The sequence below is a fragment of the Populus trichocarpa genome, chromosome 1, assembly GCF_000002775.5.
Source record: "Populus trichocarpa isolate Nisqually-1 chromosome 1, P.trichocarpa_v4.1, whole genome shotgun sequence".
Lineage (NCBI taxonomy): Eukaryota > Viridiplantae > Streptophyta > Magnoliopsida > Malpighiales > Salicaceae > Populus > Populus trichocarpa.
Window position 1 is genome coordinate 42453163 of NC_037285.2, and position 19294 is coordinate 42472456.

Genomic DNA, 19294 nt, shown 5'->3' on the forward strand with positions numbered 1-19294 from the left:
ATGTGCCAATAAATGCTAAAACAAAAAAAGCAAATTAGTAACACGTCTATTTAATTTACCTCACTAGAAGTAAACTAATTTTTTTTCTATCATAAAAGAATTAACATATAGATGTTATTAATGCATTTTTTGACAATCAACTAAAAAATATAACTGTAAATCAAAAAGTCGATGCTTGCATATAATATAAAATAGTAAAGATCATATGCATTAATAAAAAATATAAGATTTTAAGCTAATTTTCAATATTGTAGAAGAATGGAATAATGTTTGTAATTGCTAAAATGAAATAACTTTTCTTTAGTTTTTGTATAATAATTTCTAAAAAAAGTAAAGAAAAAAAATTAAAAAAAAATTAAAAATAATAAAGATAAGAAATAAAAAAAATAGTATATATAGGCCAAGTGTAGAATGATAAATTTTCAAAGTGTAAAAAATTAAAAATAATATTTTTTCCCAAAAACTATGTAAAGAAAAAAAAAGGAAAAACTAAAAAAAATAAATATAAGAATTTTTTTTAATAAATAAACCAATTGTAAAATGAAAAAAATACTAAGTACAACAAGAAAAAAAATATAATAAAAACTTTTTTTCTTATAATAAAAATTAAAAACTATAATATTTCCACTTCTATAATAAAAAATTTGGCAACATTTATAATTATGTTATTTTATAGGAATAAAAAAAATTAAAAATTATAATTTTATGACTGCTACAGTATTAATACATTAAAAAAATGATAATTATATTATTTCTATATGAAAACTTCATTTACATAATGTTAATAATTAAAAATGTTTTTATATTAAAAAATCTTTTTCGCATGTAAATAATCTAGTTTGACCTAATAAATAATACCTTACTTTAACAGCCCTTCGTGGTCCAATAAGGCCCGAAAACTTCATACTCTGAGTCAACACAGAGTAATTATTAATTTACTTACCTTAACAGCAGAATCATATTCTCCACCACTCTCTCTGCCATAAAAGATCAAAACTTTAGCCCATTCAAGCAAAAAACTAAATAAAGTAGGAGTCTCTCTCTCTCTAGAATCTCTGTTTTTATCCTCTCTCTAGAAAGAGAAAGCAAGCAAATGGCAGCAGCCCCACCAGCAGTGGCAGTGAATGGAGGAGGAATGGCGGCAGCAAAGGTGGCATCACAGGCTTATTTGGAAAGCAAAGCAGTTAAAGACACAAGGGTGTTAATAGCTGATCTTTGCAAACAATTCTACACCCTTGGATGGGTTTCTGGGACCGGTGGCAGCATCACCATCAAGGCCCATGATGATTCTATCCCTAAGCGCCAACAGCTTATCCTCATGTCCCCTTCTGGTAATACTAATATTCAGGTTTTGATTCTTTTGCTTTTTTAAGGGTTGGTTTATGTGTTAAAAGTTTGTATTTTTATGGATTCTTGATTGGTCTTGTTAGTGTTTGTGGCTGGTTATGTGGTTTTGCTTTCTGGTTTTTCCCCTCCTTAATTTGATTGTATGTTGTGCTTTATTGCTTCTTTATTGTTGTGTATTTGATACTGGAGCCCAGTTGTCTGTGTATGTGCTTAGTTCCTCGCGTGGTTGTATCAATTTAATTTGCTTTTTCTTGGTCTTAGTACGTATTTTCTATGGCTTTTTATTGATTGCTGGTAATTTTATTGAAGCTAACTTGAATATTTGTTGTATTGGGCAGGGGTGCAGAAGGAGAGAATGGAACCAGAGGACATGTATGTCTTAGCTACAAATGGGTCTATATTGTCTTCACCATCTCCGAAACCTTACCCATACAAGCCTCCCAAGTGTTCTGATTGTGCTCCACTTTTCTTGAAGGTACCAGTATCGTGTTCTTTTTCAGTAGCTAACAATTACTCGAGTATGTCTTCCATTTGATAGCACATAAGGAATGGAGTTTGAGTTATCAATAACGTTTAAATCTTAAAAAGTGGTTTATTAGTGAAAAAGGCATGGTTTTATGAATTCTTAACTGTGATAGTAGCTATAATACATTTATGTATCAGTACAGTAATTTTGCATTTTCTTCACGAGTCACAATTAAAAGTTATTTGTGGTGTAATGCAGGCATATGACATGCGTAATGCAGGAGCCGTCATTCACAGTCACGGGATGGAATCCTGTCTTGTAACAATGATCAATCCATTATCAAAAGAATTCCGGGTAAGTCTTTCTTTTACAATTTACATGTGGTTGTAATTTTCAAATTTATAACTGTTGTTTTCTTAACACTCCTCCCCACCAAAAGATATCCACCTTCTGTCCTTGATATTTTCAAGATCTATCTCGTGGAGCCTTGGGGAATCCTGTATCTGAGAAATAGACCATGATTTTATTGCACATGTGGACTCAGCATTTGCTCTCTAAGTCACGGGGAAAGATGACAATTGAGGATGTTATCTTGGTTGAAAGCGTGGGTTTGTGATGCCAGAACAGGATGAATCATCAGTGATCCAAATGCACAAGGACACAGATTAGATATAAACATGCGGCAAAATATTTTATTTTATTTTATTTTTGTTTCAGATTACATTTAAGTAACATATCTGTTAAATGAACGAGTGTTTTCCAATCCGAGAGGCCATTCTGACCATACTAAATGATGATAGTAGCAAAGCATAATCCTATCAGTAAATGTAAATTCCTTAGTTTTTTGTTACTGGGGTGTAAGGCAAATGGGTAGGGGTTGAAAACCTTATAAATTCAACCAATTGGATCAAAATGGGTAGTCATTTTTCAGATTTTTTGAAACAATTGGCCCTATAGTGGCATTAGGTTTCTAATAGATTATGTGAAGTTAACCAAATAAATTTCTCCTACAATTGTGGCCTTCCTGAGTCAAGATGGTGGGTTTTCTTTGTGGCATTATTACTGAAAAAGTGACAGTATTGTCATCTCAGAGTATCAGCTATTAGCTGTATTAATTTGTTAAAAGAGGGTTTGTATTTTGATTGGTTGTTTATGCATCCTGGAAAGTCAGATCTTGTAGTCATGCATCACTAAACATTGCACACAACATCACATGATTTGTTTTTTCCAACCGCTATTCATTTTTCATTGCATTTGTTGATTTGCTTCTGAATTGTTTTTTTTTACATTTACAGATCACTCATATGGAGATGATAAAAGGAATTCAAGGCCATGGCTACTATGACGAACTTGTTGTCCCAATAATAGAGAACACTGCCTATGAAAACGAGCTTACAGACTCTCTTGCTAAAGCTGTGTGTTCTTTAATTTGTTGGCATCTACAATTTGTTGCTTGGTTTCTAACATGTGACTTTCTATGCTCATCTGTGGAACACAATGATAATGCGGGAGCAAATAATCAAATATTTCTTATGAACTGGACCTAACTATGTGTAGATCTATGGTTTCATCATGTAGTGTTTGTAGAAGGAGAAAAATCTACTTGTTTCCTTCTGCCATTTTCCTTGTGTAGCTCTGATGATGGATGATTGTTTCAGTAATCTTTTGATGATTATACTTCAGTAGCTCACTGTTATACTGATGAGTGGCATAACCCAAACTTGCCAATTAGAACATGCCTTTACTGTTCTTTGAGATTTTTTTACCTTAAAGATCTCCAGTTCTTTTGTTTATTCAGTGGGATATGCTCTGAACTACTTAAAACGCATTCATGTTTTTAGATTGAAGCGTACCCAAAAACCACAGCTGTGCTTGTTCGCAATCATGGCATATATATATGGGGAGACTCATGGATCAGTGCCAAAACCCAGGTTTGTGACTCCTAGTCAATGATCTGAATGAAGTTGGCACCTGCACTGAAATTTCAATAATTTTATATCAAGTTTTTATTCGATTGTTCTGTTATCATTGTCTGCTTTGCTTAAATGTGCTGATAACATGATCTTGATTGTATTTTTAGTGATAAAGGGCCTGATCAATCAGAAAAGTTATCTGTCATCAAATGTTTTTATGCTAGCTATTTGGAGATGCTGCAAATATGAAGTGAATCTAAAATTCTTAATCATTGAGTCATATGATAATTTCCTACAAATGGTGAAGTTGAAGAGCAAAGTTAACACAGGCATAGCTTAAGCTGCTGCAAGTATTTCAGTGATACCTGCAATTGTTTCTGGAACTCAATTGATAATTGATGTGGGAAGCCATTCAAACTATTGATAAAATGATGCAATAACTTTAGCTATGTAAAGGGCTTCTCTTGTTCTCTTGTTAAAAGATTCCCTTTCCAGTTTCTTATTATTATTTGATGTTTAGTTTTTGCTATTATTGCACTTTTTGGCAGATCAGCTATGTGGTGTAGAAATGGGCATTAACCTTCACAATTTCCCTTCTGACTCTCTTGTTGTTGCTATATCATTTTCTGTAAGGCGCTGTAGCAGAAAGCTTAGGAATTTTGTTGATGGAACCCTAAAACTGGTCTTATTTTGCTAAGCAAGGAAAATCTCGGGATATACAGCAGCTTGGAATCCCCACCCCTCAAAATTTAGAACAAAGACCCCACATATATGATAACTGATATGTGCTTGAGTAGCTTTTTCAATGAAAGCCTACTTTTGTGGGGTTTCTTACCCTTTTTTCTTGGTTTGCCTTGCATATCTGATCTTTCTGATACCTTGAATTTTGTATTAGACATAATATGAGCAGCACAATAGTAAATGATCTTTCAGACCTTCAAGACAAAATGTTGTTTGATGCAATGCAACATACTCTACTCCTGCTCTATGCTGTTATACAATCCTAAGTATTATAAAATGATATATTTGAGAGAGTTATACTTGTATGGTTTGAGCCCAAAACAAGCTGTATGCGTGTATGTATCCTCAATTCCTTACAGAATGCTTTGATGTTCCCTTTTGGAGCTTTACTTAAATTTCTCTAATCTTTCAGGCTGAATGTTATCACTATCTGTTTGATGCTGCTATCAAACTTCATCAAATAGGCCTAGATTGGTCTACTCCAAACCATGGCCCGATTCAAAATGTCAAGGTTAAGGCAGGCATGAATAATTCAAATAACAGAATTGAACCGTTGCCAGTAAGTTATTAAAACGATGTCCTCAACTTACTTATATTCTCTGCATTTTAATTTTGATGTGGGTTATACTGGCTTAATAGAACTTGTGATTTATGTTGGACCCAAGCCCTTGCGGTTTGAAATGTACTGTTAATGTTGTTATCTATTATCAAATATTTATGCTTTATCAAGTGAACATTATTATTTTTCAAATTATTTGGTTGCAGCGTTGCATTGTACTTGACATTGAGGGAACTACTACTCCAATAACATTTGTTGCTGATGTTCTATTTCCATATGCCCGTGATAATGTTGGGAGGCATTTGTCTGCAACATATGATACTGCAGAAACTAAAGATGATATAAATTTGTTGCGCACACAAGTAAGATTTATTATTAGAAGTTTTGGTATGCTTGTAATTCACATGTCATACCAGATTGATTTTGCCTTTTATTGCAGGCTACCAGTGGAATCTTAACATTGATCTTTGGAAATTTTGTTTGAAATGATGATTAGGATTGCTATTCATTTAGGGGAAGCATGAACAGAAGTTAGCTGCTAATAGTTTTTGAAACTTAATGTTCTCCTTTCTCTCCAGCGTCCCTGACAAAATATCTTATGGTGGTTGTGCACAGTAAACAAAAGAACGAAAAGGAAAAAAAAAAGCACGCCAAAAGTTTAACTAGAGATAAAAGATGGCAACTCTTTCTATATTGTACAAGGACATGTTAGGAACAAAATCATAATAGATGCCCTGAAATTTTTGGATGTACCAGAAAAACTGCAGACATGCTGTCGAAGGATTGCAAATCTTAGAAATTTGACAAATTTAGTAGTAGAGACATGCTCTAACATGAAGCACGGGATTGTGATGTAATCAATGGGCTGATGAAGCTCTTCCTTGCAGTGCTTCCATTTTTCCTGTAACAAATCAACTCAAAACAGTATAAAGTGGAGTTGAATGACCAGGCTTAGCAGTTTTTGGTGGACTTTTTTATACGGGGTTGATTGTTGCCATTAATTTATGAGTTCAGTAGTTCAGGGATTTTTTAAAATATGTTGATGTGCTGTCAAATCTCTTTTTGCAGGTTGAAGATGATTTGGCACAAGGTGTTGATGGTGCTATTCCTATTCCAACGGATGATGCTGGGAAAGAGGAGGTAATTGCAGCTTTGGTTGCTAATGTGGAAGCGATGATAAAAGCAGATCGGAAGATCACTGCATTAAAACAATTGCAAGTAAGTATTCAGAAACATAAAGTTGGTAACCATGAGATTGATATGCTTGGTATAAAGTGTATCCCTGTGATATTACCAAGATTTATTAATGTAGGGTCATATATGGAGAACTGGATATGAGAACAATGAGCTGGAAGGAGTGGTGTATGATGACGTTCCAGAAGCATTGGAGAAGTGGCATGCTTTGGGCATAAAGGTTCTTCCTTTTTGTATTTTCAACGTTTATTAGGGGATATTGTTTATAGTTTAATGTAATGTCATAGCTGCAGTTTGGATTCCACTTGTCCATGTGGCCAAGTTACCTTTCAAAGTTTGAATGATTCAAACAGTAATTTCAAATGATCACATACTAATTTGTTACCCATCTTTATCTTGAAATTCTCCATTACTGTGAACTATGTTATCATTGTATACAGAAGAGGATGTTACTGCTGATGTCAAATATTTCTTATTAATAACTGGCCTAATGGTATTTAAATCTGAAGTTATGTTGCAAGACTATAGCTTCTTGGACTCTATGTATTAGATAGTTAATTAATGAATTTGTAAAAATGTGTTGCACACAGTCTATTAGCTAATATATAGTTCCTTGTAAGAACATCTATTATGGATCTTATAAACAAGTTTGAATATTAGGCAATCTGCTACATACAAAATACCATGCCATTGCTATCAGAACATAAAAGCACACTCAAAAGTAGAGATATATGAATGAGGAAATTGGAATATATGACTAATAGTTGTTAGTGGCATTGAAGAGCTTGAGATCCATTGTATAAATTCACCAGAAGGATTGATCCTTGAAATACAATAGCTGAGTTCCATGAACTTGTTGAGTGTGACTCAAAAGGCTTTCAATTTCTTGATTATGCATAATCTTTTTGTGCCATTATTTACTGTTTCTATGTTGCCTCAGGTTTACATATATTCTAGTGGAAGCAGGCTGGCACAAAGACTTATTTTTGGAAAGACGAACTATGGTGACTTGAGAAAATATTTGTCTGGATTCTTTGACACCACAGTGGGGTAAGTTTTGTTGATGCTACCGGAGTACTATTGCCACTTAATTTGGACTTCGATAACCCTTCGAACTCCTGTTCCATGCAGGAATAAAAAAGAAACACGCAGTTATATTGAAATCTCAGAGTCACTTGGAGTTGATAAACCATCTGACATTTTGTTTGTGACGGATGTTTTTCAAGAAGCTTTTGCTGCAAAAGGAGCAGGTAACAAGTTGCTTATTATTATACTTAAAGCTAAAGCAGAATGGTGTTTGGTACTGTAGATACTGTAGCAATTTTTTTGGTTTTCAATTTTTTTTCTAGCCGCCTTTATGGTGGTCAAATTCTGGGCAACAGACGATCTATTATCTATCTATTTTTTTAAAAAAATATGTCGTTCGTCCTGTACAAAATCTTAAAAAATATAAACTAGGTCTAGGTACGTGGGCCTAGGTTGAAAGGTCCACGCTCTTGGGCTCTTTTCTTAGAGGCCCAGGCGTGCAGGGCCACTTGGTCCAAGGTCCCACACCTTTCCCTTTTATTTTTAGGTAGAGAAATTTTAAAAACAAAATTATTAAACCCAGTAGAGTTCATTACCAGAGTTGTAGATTTGACAAGTTAGGTCACAAAACCCGGGTCGATTTAATATATATTGTTGTCTCAATATTTTTTTTTTAAGATGCCATGTTGAATTTTTTTTTGAAGAATTTGGTTTATTTTGAATTGGCGTGCATCATATGTCTTGTTTTAGTTTTTCTATAGGATTAGTTTGTTAAGTTACTTTTACAAGATTATTACGGTCTCATGACCTTAGTTACATGTTTAGCATGTTAACCTGAGTTGATTCAATATAGAGCCGTGTCAATATATAAATATTTTAAAATATCATCTTGATTTTTTTTTCTTTTTACTTCATCGTGTTTTACCCCACTTTTTTGATTTTTTTTTATATCATATATTGAGGTATTTTTTTTTTAATTATTAAAAAAGTGGAATGCATGTTCTGAATTGCGGGTTTGACGGGTTAGGCCGCAAAGTTCATGTTGTTGTCTCAATATTTGTTTTTTAAAAGATGCCATACTGAATTTTTTTTTAAGACATTTGGTTTATTTTGAATTGTTCATGATAGCTTGAATTGTGTTTTTTTTTTTAAAAAAAAAAATTCAAAATACATTATTACTGCATGTCCAAGTTTTTCTTTAATCTGTGTGCTTGTGTATTTTTTGTCATCTAAGCCTTTTTTTTTTGGTGTTAAAAAGAAAATTTCATCTGACCTGCCAGGTAAGATGGCTAGTTAGTTTTCTATTTTGTGGAGGGCTGCAAAGGGCCAAGGGCAGCTGGAAAAAACCTCCCGGTGCATCACTTCACTACATGGTTGATTTACTTAGCCAATACATTAGATTTCCTTTCTCTGTGTCAATTTTTTTTGGAGCATTAGGCCTGGGAATGTATTCTGCTCTCCCTCAGGAATATATCAATGCAAGTCACTGGTTATAGCAGGTTTGATTTCTTAATATTTATTAGAACCCAATAGTCGACTTCAGTAACCCCTGCCCCTGCCAATAAGTTGTAGCTGAATTTGCGTTACTGTTCTCTCCATCCCTTAGTAGACTTGGGTTTGAGTCTCAACCAAAAAACATAGCCTGCAACACAATCACCAATTTTGACCGTAATTAACAAAGGTTTTGGTTGTTTATTTTCAACTTTTCTTTACCTTCTTCATTTTTCCAAGGGAACTAAATACCACAAGTGATGAATAACTACTGTACACCAAAAACAAGGCTTATGAACAACTGATTCAATTGTATGTGGTGTCCAGTGTCTGGAGTTGGAGCAAATATTTGTTCTGCAAACTGAGTTCTGTATTCTCATTGGCACTTCTGAAAATTTAGTGACCTTTTCTTGTTCATGCTATCTTTCGCTTTGATATTTGAATTTTCATGCATATTTCAGGTTTGGATGTGATGATTTCTATCCGGCCAGGAAATGCACCTCTTCCAGAGAATCACGGTTTCAAGACAATCACCTCCTTCGCTGAAATCTGATGGCAGATATGTATGCAATTTTTATCACGCTAAGTTTGGCTTGGAAATCTGAAAGCAGATATGTACTTGTGTTATTGCAAATGTATGAAATGCTTTTCACAACGCACACATAAATAAAAATGTCGCTTTTAAAAGAAAATGCGGCTGTTTCCTTTGCAACCTTCCTGTGCTTTGCATCGTTATATGGACACGCATTTTTCCTTAAATTGAAGGGCTTGCTTGCATAATCAGACCTTGTTTCAACTAAGGAAAACAGACTTGGAAGTTCAACTTAGGTCTTAGGTAATGCCTCCTCTCACCAAAGCAGCTAGCCGTGATCAGTCTTGCTCGATGAGTTTTAGAATTCTAGGAGACGAGCTTCGTGGAAAATCTCCCTAGTTTTGGGTCCTTCCAAAGCCGGTGGATGGGCTGAAACGTTCAGAAATGCAAGAGATGATCAGAGGTTGAAGAAGATAATAATATGAACATTAATGTGCTTGTGAGTTGATGAAACTCTAAGAGTGTACATGGTGATTCATAGGCATTCATGTATCAATGAATTATGTGAATTTGCATGTTGTGGAAGGTAGGGATGCAGATAAACTGTGCAAACTATCTTCAAGGGTAATCATGCAGAATAATTACCCTCCCCATTGTGGATGTCTGCATTATCATTGTGGATAATCGCATTGTCATCGTAGATCGTAAAACGAGAAAATGAGGTGGGCTAAGCTATGACTTCATGTTGTTATGTGGGCCTCGTGATAGTTACTTTAGCATCGCTTTTACATGGAGTTGATAAACACCATTGGCATACCTGTTGGATTTGGAAGAATCGTCTTGAGTTCAACTATGCACGGTAAATTGAGAAATGAGCTAGCCCGAGCCCAAGTCATGATGGAGCGGGTTCAAGATGGTAGGACCTAGATCCAACATTGAGCAATTATGGGCTAGACTAAGCCCAAAGCATATGAGTGGTGGGCTTTGGTAGGCCTAACACAAACTCCCATTAAAAATGTTTTGGGTTTGGGCTTGTAGTCATAATAGACACATAAATTAAGAAATACCGATGAAATATTCCGTTGGCATATAAAGAAGATTTTGTTGGCATTAAAAGTTGCCGACGAAAACGATGATAGAAAGCTACCGTTGACAAATATCTTATTGGGTTTTTATTTCATTGGCTATTTTAAATATTGATAGACTCATCAGTGAAATATTCACATCTAAATATCACCTTTTATCTTTTTTTATCCATCGAAAACCTCATCCCATCTCTTGTAGAAGCCTCCAACCACACTTGAAGATTATGAGAAGGATGAGTGGTGGAAGTGTCTTCACCAAAATTTTTAATCATGTTGATGTTATATCTTTTCTATAAAAATAAAAAAAATCAAGTTTTAAAATTTGATTACATTTCATATTATTGATATAAATAAAAAAATTTAAACCAATAAAAATTATCAAAACACTTACAACAAGACATATGCTCTACCCTTCTTATTTATGCGAGTTTCCTCATATAACTCCATTGAAGATGGTTCTTGTCCAAGCTATTTTTTCTGCAAATAAAATAGTTTGTTAAAAGTTTCACTAATAAACACGTAATTAAAACTTCAAGAAAAAAAATAAAATATATAACAATGAACTCTTACTAGGAGTTTTGCTTGGTGGATAAACATAATTGCTTATCTGGTGTGCTTGCTCATCAAACCATGAGTTTTTTATTTTTATTTTATTTACCGGAGCTTGAGCACTTTGCAAAACTTTTTGATACTACAAGTTCAAGATGAGTTGTCCAGTTATGGTCTATGATATATATACTTTGGTTGATAGCTTTTCCACATTTCTATATCATTAAACATGACCTTCTTCATTGCTCATTTGTGGGCATTATACAAAAAATCACACAACATGATATAACAAACAGTTAACTCATATATGATTTAAATTTATTATACTTAAATTATGTAAGAAAATTAAAGAATACAAGTTTATAATAATATAATATTAATTAATTTAAACTTACATAGTCGCACTATGATTTTTTAACACTCTCCTCACAATCACCTTGTTACTCTCATTCCCCTAAATTTATTTCTTAATTGATTTCATACTTGAATTAGTTTTTAAAATTTTTAAAATAATAACTCAAATCTTAGATTATCTATCTAATTTTAAACTTTTCCCACAATGATCATCAAGCCGACTATTGAAGCAATAGTTTTTCAAATGATCACTTCATCGTAGAGATGATGAACCGAGTAGTTTCAAGATTGGTAAACCTGTATATCAATTTAAGGAAACTATTTTTATATAATTATAAAACTTAAAATAACTCATTAAAAATAAACATCATGAGTAAAATAATTACATAGAAGAGATGCTCGATATGTTGTCCTTAGAGGTTGAACCTTGGATAGTAACTTCTACTTTAGATATCTCTAAATAATTCTCACCTAGATTCACAACACAATCACCGACATTACTACTTGATGAAACATGAGCGCTCTTGTTGATCTTAAACTTGTTTTTTTCTTGAATATATGACACCTTAAAGGAAACAATGGACACATATTAGAAAGACAAAAAAAAAATATAAATATACAAATTCAACTATTTATTAAAAATGAATCATAATTAACCTATACAAACCAACTAATAACTTAATAACCCATCATTTCTTTAATTCCAAAGTAACTCAATCCTCTCAATTTAGAAAAAATATAATTCATAATACAATAACTATCAAACACTTCATAAGTTGAAAATACTTAACCCCTAATTATTATCAATTCCACACAAAATAAAATTTTCTCAATTTTCAACTAAACCACAATATTGACAAAAAAAAAAAAAATTGATACCCAACTAACTACCTATTATTTATTCAATTTAAGAATAAATAAAACCAAATAATACCCTAATTATTATCAATTACACATTAATTTAACTAAACCCAAAATTCTTAACAAAACCCTAAATACTAAATTAACGAATTATCCATCATTTCTTCAATTCAAATTTATTCAACCTAAATTAATATATTTAATTATTATCAATTCCACAAAAATTATTTTCTTCAAATTCTCAACTTAACCATAAAATTGATAAAAAAATAAATGATACCCACTAAATTACCCATTATTTCTTCAATTCTAACGCATTTAAGTTACAAAATCACTTTTAATTTTATCAAGTAACAAATTAAATATATATTTTTTCAAATCCTAAAATACAAATCATATGTTAAGGCAAGAAAATTATCATTATAAAAGAAGTAAAACACTTAAGTATACAAGCAAATCATAAATACTTCAGACAAATATCAATAATCTAACTTAAAACATATATGAGTTAAAACAAATAAGTGAGTTTGCTTACTTGATGGAGTGGAGCTTGACAAAAACAAAATCAATGAAGAGAAATTGGATTTGTGGAGTTTGTGGTTGTTGGATTTTTTTTGGGAGATAAGAGGGCTTTTGTAATTTGTTTTGAAAGAAGAAGAAAAAAATATGAAGAGGAGAGGACTGATATATATATATATATATATTTTATAAATAACCGATGAAATATTTTTTGTCAATGTTTCCATTGCTTTTCTCTGATTCTTTATTAGCCGTCAGTCCTCTTTGAACCAAAATATAAATATATAAAACTACATGGATCAAACATAAAAATCTTATTTTCCAACACAACCTCTTTTATTATATGCTGTAATGTAATGATTGAAACTGGGAATAACTGAAGCTTGTCCTGTGGAAGGGGGTGGGGGAGCACAGCCTGTGTTGGAAAATAAGATTTATTCTTCCGAGCAATTATGTTCTTGAACTATTTGAGAAATTAACGAACTCGATTCACATAAGAAGACAGCATAGACAACATTGGCTGGTTAATTATATGCCACACACAGATTAAAGCACAACAGACAGCTTAAGTTTATCGACCCTATCATATAAACCGAAGTAGGAATTTCTTCTGGTCTGCAGCCCTTTTTAATCTATCTACAGTACTTAAATTACTCAATTTTAGTAAAAAATATGGGGTTGCACCGTCAAATAACTAATTCAATCCAATAGTTTAAGTTATTAGACGAGATTTTAAAATATGATTTATATTATTTTCTAATACATCTTCTCAAGTAAAAATTTTTGGGTTTGAAATTTTCATAGACTCACAATACATTGTGTTTAATTTTTATTAAATAAATGAGGATGATGAAATTCAAACTCGTGACCACTTGATTATCAAATTCAACTCAATAGCTTAAACTATTAGATGAAGTCCCAATATATAATTTATATTATTATCTAACACATCTTCTTAAATAAAATTCTTTATGCTTGAAACTTGCGCAAACTCACACTATCTTGTGCTTAATTTTTATTAAATAAATAGAAATGGTGAGATTCGAACTCGTATGTTAAAGAACCAATTCAACCCAATAATTTAAATTGTTAGGTGAAATCTCAAGATATAATTTATATTATTATCTGATAGCATCAATCTAAATATCTTGAAAAAGAAAAACACTAGCACAAGTTGAGTTACAATTCATTAGTTGTGTTGATCAGAATATCTACCATGAATTAGAAGAATATAACAACCACTTCGACATGTCTAGGTGAATATTGAAAATCTCAACGAACTTAGTGACTGCTAATTTCACTTTTCTAGTAAATGAAAAACGCCATCATCATCAATAATTGAGAAGGAAAAAAAAAAAAAAAACCCTTTTGTTGACATTCGTCGTGCCCACTTTATTCCTAGCTTTGTGTCTAATTATTATTGCGACCACTTGGTTTGATATTTTAAAAGTAAGCATATAATAATATTATTCTGACCACTTGGCAAACATGATCAATCGTTTAGTAATGCCAAATATCATATCATTGTATTGGATCATGACAGATTCAAAGTTTTTACTAATCTTCAATGGGAAAAATTCAGACCCTTTAAATCATTTGTTCAGCACTATGTGAGCTGAGTTCATAATTCCCTCTGTTGTGGTCGCACCTTCCCTGTGAAGGATTCAAACAAGTCGTCACACATTTGCTACATTTCTATCCTTTTCAATACTGTTTTATGAAATGAGCACTGCTTTTCTTTTTTATTCGATGATTAGGAGACATTTTCAAGTAGTAGACCAAATTACTCCGATCATGCACAATGGATATGTATTTGTTACGACACTGCTAGGACTCGCACAGGTCAACAGCACCGGAGAAACACAATTACAAGAGTGTCGACCGTAAATTTGGATTAATATTGCAGTGCTCAGAAGCGTGGCTGGCCTAAGAGTTGAATATGCTTTGGTCAACCACAACCAAGGCAGTATTTTGTTGTCATGAACTACAATGCAAAACATACCATGAAAAACTTCGTATTCTGTGGTGGCCCAAAAAACGACTGTACAGACACAAACTTCCGAAGAGATGTGAGTAGCTAGTGTTTGAATCTGCACTGGGTGGGCCTAAGGTTGCTCGTCAGAAGTCTTGATCAAATAATTTATCCACCATTTCATCATAGGTAAGAGGGAATGAAAGTCTTCTGCTATTTTTTTCAAAGGGACAAAATCATTAAGAGGATTATCCCGTGGAGAAACATTCTGGAAAAAACTAACATATCCAATGAGATTTCTCCCTTTTCAAACAAGCCCAAGAAAAGTGGACCTGGTAATCAGATCATGTGGATCATTGCAAATATTCAATAGCATAAGTGGAAGCAGCTCTTATTCTTTGTGGTGAAAAGGATTAATGGAATCTTTTCATGGTTTTAAACTGATGTATATATATATAGTATTCGTCTCTATATCTTGTGCTGGAACTATGATCAAGTTAGGATTTATGCTGAACAGCCACAGAAACTGGCCTTGTCAGGCAAGGCAAATGCACCCAAAGCAGGCTCTAAAAGTTACTCAACTTGCAACTAAACTAGAACAGAAAGATCAGGGAAGTTCTTTGTCAAATAATGCCCTATCTAGTCCATACAGACACAATGGATGACAAAGTGAAATACAAGAGAGAGTTTATACAGACACATGTTCTCTGCTTTTCTTTTGTTGTTATGCTCATACTCCCTCTCTTTTCCTTCTTTTTCAGTCATCATCATTATATCAAAGTCCACACTTTCTCTTCTCTTTATTTATTTTTTCTAACCTTTCTTGTGCTTCCCCCCCATAATAACAGGTCTCCTCCAAGTCAAAAAAAAGACCACACCTTAAGCTCAATACGAAAATAAAGTAGGAAACAATAACAAAATTGGATGATTGCATAGCAATTGAAAGTTATAGCAAAGGACAACGACTTCACTTCCTTCATGAAAGAGGCAAACTCATTAATTTCTGTTGTTCCTTACACGCTCCTTAAAAATGGTGCTAGATACCCAAAAACAATCTAAGGATGCCTCAAATTCATTCTCTCTCACTTCTCAAGAATCTGAGCACTCAGACTGCAAGAATATCTTATGTCAAGTAGATTCATTTGGCCAAAAGATCTAGGGCAGGATTTACAGCTATTTTGGGTTATGAGGACATCTTTTAAAAAATATTGACAAAATAAAACAGATGAAATTTTTTTTGGTTAAATAGTATAGTTTTTACATGTTATAATTAAAAATTCATTAATTTTTTCTAACTGTGATACTCCGTGGATATTTTTAATTTATTGTGCTAATTTGTTTTTAAAAAAACAAATATACAGTGTTCTATAAAAGAGCATGCATGAAACCAGAGAGAGAAACTAGAGACGGAAAGAACAAGAAACCAGTAAAAGTATTTATGACATTAATGGTAAATAATAATATGAGCTATTGAACTGTTCCGATTTCTGATCCCACACTTTCTCTCTGCATAAATTGCTTTTCTACTGTGTAATCTCTCCCTTGTACTGGTTTTTTTCTTCTCAAGTCAATGGTATAGATGTTCATAAAAACTGCATGCGGTGAACTTGTTGAAACTCTGAGTTTGTGGGCCATTTTAGGACAAGAATACCTTCCTCAGATAACTTAATTAACACTCCAAATTGGAAATTTGACCTGATTAATTTAATAGGACGAAAGCATTACATATCAAAAATTGCAAAACATACTACAACTCATCTCCACCCAAGCTGATTATATTTTTTTGAAAATTTCCTTTGACATCAAATGCAGTAAATGGCCACTAACATTGTTATGCAGTGGTCAGCTCCTGCAATGATTGAGCATACCACTTAATTGCTTGTCTACTCAAGATATCTCAGTGCAAATTGTGAATTCTCAATCTATTTGTAGCGAGGAAAATGAAATTTCATATCTACTATTCATGGGTCAACAAGAGAGTGAGAAAGAGAGAGGAAAAAAAAACACTATAGTTTCTACAAAATTCTTGAAAATAAGCCAGCGTATTCAGAAATGCACACACACAGTCAAATTGATTCTCCCATGTTGATACTTGTATTCCTCCAAAAAAAAAAAAAAGAAGAAGAAGAAGAAGAAAAACGCATGAAATTCACCTAAATATTCTTACCTAATGGTAATATATAGTCCCCAATTATCAGAAAAACCACCAAAGAAACTGGAAAAAAAGAGAGAGAAGAAAAATGGCTAAAGAAATTAATTAAAGACTTTACCATATATGATGAAAAGAGAGATCAAATTATACAATTGAACACAAAGATTTCTACCTCTCCCTCAAAACCATCCATAAACCATCATCAATCCTTTTGACTTGAATAATATTCAAGAAGAAGAACCTGAAACTCTTGGTGAGGTTACAGGAAAAAGTGACAACAACTGAGGCTCTGAGTCTCTTGGAGTAGATATAGGTGATGGATGCAAGTAAAAACCTTTCTCTGCTATCGCTCTCTCCTCTTCTGATGAATTCCCTAAAGAAGGTGAGCTCTTGTTAAAAGGGTCTTCATTTAGTGGAGTCACAGGGCTAAGGGTAAGTCTAGGGAAGTCAAGCAAGCTTGGGGACAAGATCTCCGGCTTGTTTCTTGGTGAAAACCCAGTAACCGATGAAGAGTTACAGTTATTTGCAAAACTAGGCAATAAAGTGTTGATCATGAGACTGTTTTTGAAGCTGTTGTTTCTTCTTTCATAAAGTTTAAAGCTGTTTTGTTGTCTCTTGGGCATGTTCTTGATAGGAGGGATGTTGTAGCTCCTTGAAGTTTGAGTTGGTGTTGTTGGCGGATCTTGGGTTGTTTTTGAGGAGGCCTGCTTTGCTGTTTCTGTTGAGCCAGTGAGCATTTGGACAACTTGTTTGAAAGTAGAAGTGTCTGCCTGGACAAAGGTTGTTGGGTAAGGGTTAGTGTCAGATCTGGAGATGGGTATTGGAGTGAGTGGTGGGGCGTGAATCTGGACCCCATTGTTGCTTCCATTGCTACGAGGAGAGTTTATAGGAGATGGGTTTTTGGTTTCTTGAAATCTTGTGGAGGTTTTCATCGAATTTTACAGGGAGAGGGCGGAGGGCGGAGGGCGGGGGGGTGTTACAACAATCAAGCTTAGCTAGCTCTTCCTCTTCCTCTCGCTCTCTTATTGATTTCCTCTACCACCACCACCACCACAACACCACCTCGAAAGAGAGAGGAGTTACCTTTTAAGAGTGGTGGTGGGTGGAAATATGGAATAGAAGAGTGAAAAACAAGGTTTGGAGAGAGAGACAGGGAGAGAGAGAGAAGGTAAAAAGGGTTTCTTTCCTTTCCTTGCAATATCTTCGTGTGTGTTGTTGTACTTAAAGGCAAAAAAATGGATATATATACATATATGGTTCGGCTGTTTTCACTATAATAAAAAATTTCAAAGCTTTTTTATTTTTTATTTTTTTCCCTGGTGGGTGATTGGCTAAGGGCAGGGAGAAAATATACGCCCAACGGCGGTTTTGGGATTATAAAAAAAATATGGGAAGGGTAATTGGTTGTGTTTGGAATATTTGGGCAACAGCATCTGTGGCTAGCAAGTTTTTCTTGGAATCAAAATGTGGAAAGGAAAGGATATTTATATATACACATGTGTGTGTGTGTGTGTGTGTGTGTGTGTGTGTGGGGCATTGACTTCAGAGCCCTGACTGCAAGGAAGGACTCTTGTGTGATGGGATTGGAGATGATAGCAACAACAACCATCCATCCATCCATTAATTACGAAATCATGAATCCTATATGCCCGACTTCACCGTTCATGCTTTTTTTTTTTTTTAATATAGTTATTAAACCTCATTTACTTTACTAGTCGGTTAAATTATCTAAATATATAAAAATTAACTTGAAATTGACTTATAGATCAATATATGATTTGGTTAATTTATTTATCTTTTAAATTAAAATAATATTATTTATCTTTTTAAATTATTTTTATTTAATTGATTAATTACAGTTAACTTATTTGATAAGAAAAACTTCAGTTTTAGATTTGATTCTTTACAATATACTTTAATAATTATGATTTTCACTTGACATGCGATGAAGCTACCGCCTCCACTCTATTGGTTCACTCTTGTTAATTATGCTTTTATTTTAGTTAGTGAGTATATTTGTTTTCATAATTGAGATTGATCAACTTAATTATGAACAAAATTTAACCATAAATGTTAATTTTTCTTGTTTTTTTTTAATTTTTTTTGGTTGATTCCATGCACAAATTTCATCCTCAACTATAAAAACAAACATACCCTAAAGTTGTTGCCAAGTAAATATTATATAACCAACAAATACTTCGCAAATTTGTGTAATTCACTTCCCATTTCATTATTTGCAATGCAATTTTTTTTTTATGTATTTAAATCCTAGGCTATTTCTACTCTAGTTATTGAAACAAAGTACAATATTTAATTATCATAGAGGACAGCATTCAAAGATGGCCAAGGTTTTTGCATGGTTAAGAGAGATGGATGAAGTATATATTGGGTTAAGCCGAACAAAGATCACTGAATTCTCTTCACTTTTCCTGTTTAATACGTTCTATTTTGATTAATTAGAAGAGATTAGGGACTATATGTGTTTTTTTCCCTCCTTTTTCATGCTGATTTCTCTTTTTTTTCCCCTGACTAC

General features: G+C 33.2%; 2 protein-coding genes and 1 long non-coding RNA gene across 5 annotated transcripts; 1 reads left to right on the top strand and 2 right to left on the bottom strand.

Moving 5' to 3' along the window:
* The first annotated feature begins 978 nt into the window (after positions 1 to 978).
* On the top strand, positions 979 to 9449 carry LOC18095573 (probable bifunctional methylthioribulose-1-phosphate dehydratase/enolase-phosphatase E1). Its single transcript, XM_006370183.3, has 12 exons — positions 979 to 1331; positions 1686 to 1822; positions 2072 to 2167; positions 3109 to 3228; positions 3655 to 3744; positions 4880 to 5026; positions 5233 to 5388; positions 6095 to 6244; positions 6339 to 6440; positions 7161 to 7270; positions 7352 to 7470; positions 9199 to 9449. Exons 1-12 carry the CDS (start codon positions 1094 to 1096, stop codon positions 9288 to 9290), a joined length of 1557 nt encoding a protein of 518 aa, XP_006370245.1. The 5' UTR covers positions 979 to 1093; the 3' UTR covers positions 9291 to 9449.
* Positions 9450 to 10742: 1293 nt separating this feature from the next.
* On the bottom strand, positions 10743 to 12753 carry LOC112324532 (uncharacterized). The gene is made up of 3 exons (XR_002978473.2): positions 12654 to 12753; positions 11729 to 11822; positions 10743 to 10831 (listed from the first exon to the last, which is right to left on the bottom strand). It is a non-coding gene; the product is annotated as an uncharacterized LOC112324532 (long non-coding RNA).
* A 2450-nt stretch (positions 12754 to 15203) lies between these two features.
* Positions 15204 to 18200, bottom strand: LOC18095574 (VQ motif-containing protein 4). 3 transcript variants are annotated; one of them, XM_052449736.1, is made up of 3 exons: positions 16934 to 18200; positions 16777 to 16824; positions 15204 to 15459 (listed from the first exon to the last, which is right to left on the bottom strand). In XM_052449736.1, exon 1 carries the CDS (start codon positions 17691 to 17693, stop codon positions 16989 to 16991), a length of 705 nt encoding a protein of 234 aa, XP_052305696.1. In that variant the 5' UTR covers positions 17694 to 18200; the 3' UTR covers positions 15204 to 15459; positions 16777 to 16824; positions 16934 to 16988. The 3 variants fall into 3 exon arrangements, with proteins under 3 accessions (XP_052305696.1, XP_052305695.1, XP_006370246.1); XM_052449735.1 differs by having other exon boundaries at positions 15204 to 15462; XM_006370184.3 differs by lacking the exon at positions 15204 to 15459 and having other exon boundaries at positions 16603 to 16824.
* Between the last annotated feature and the right edge of the window lie 1094 nt (positions 18201 to 19294).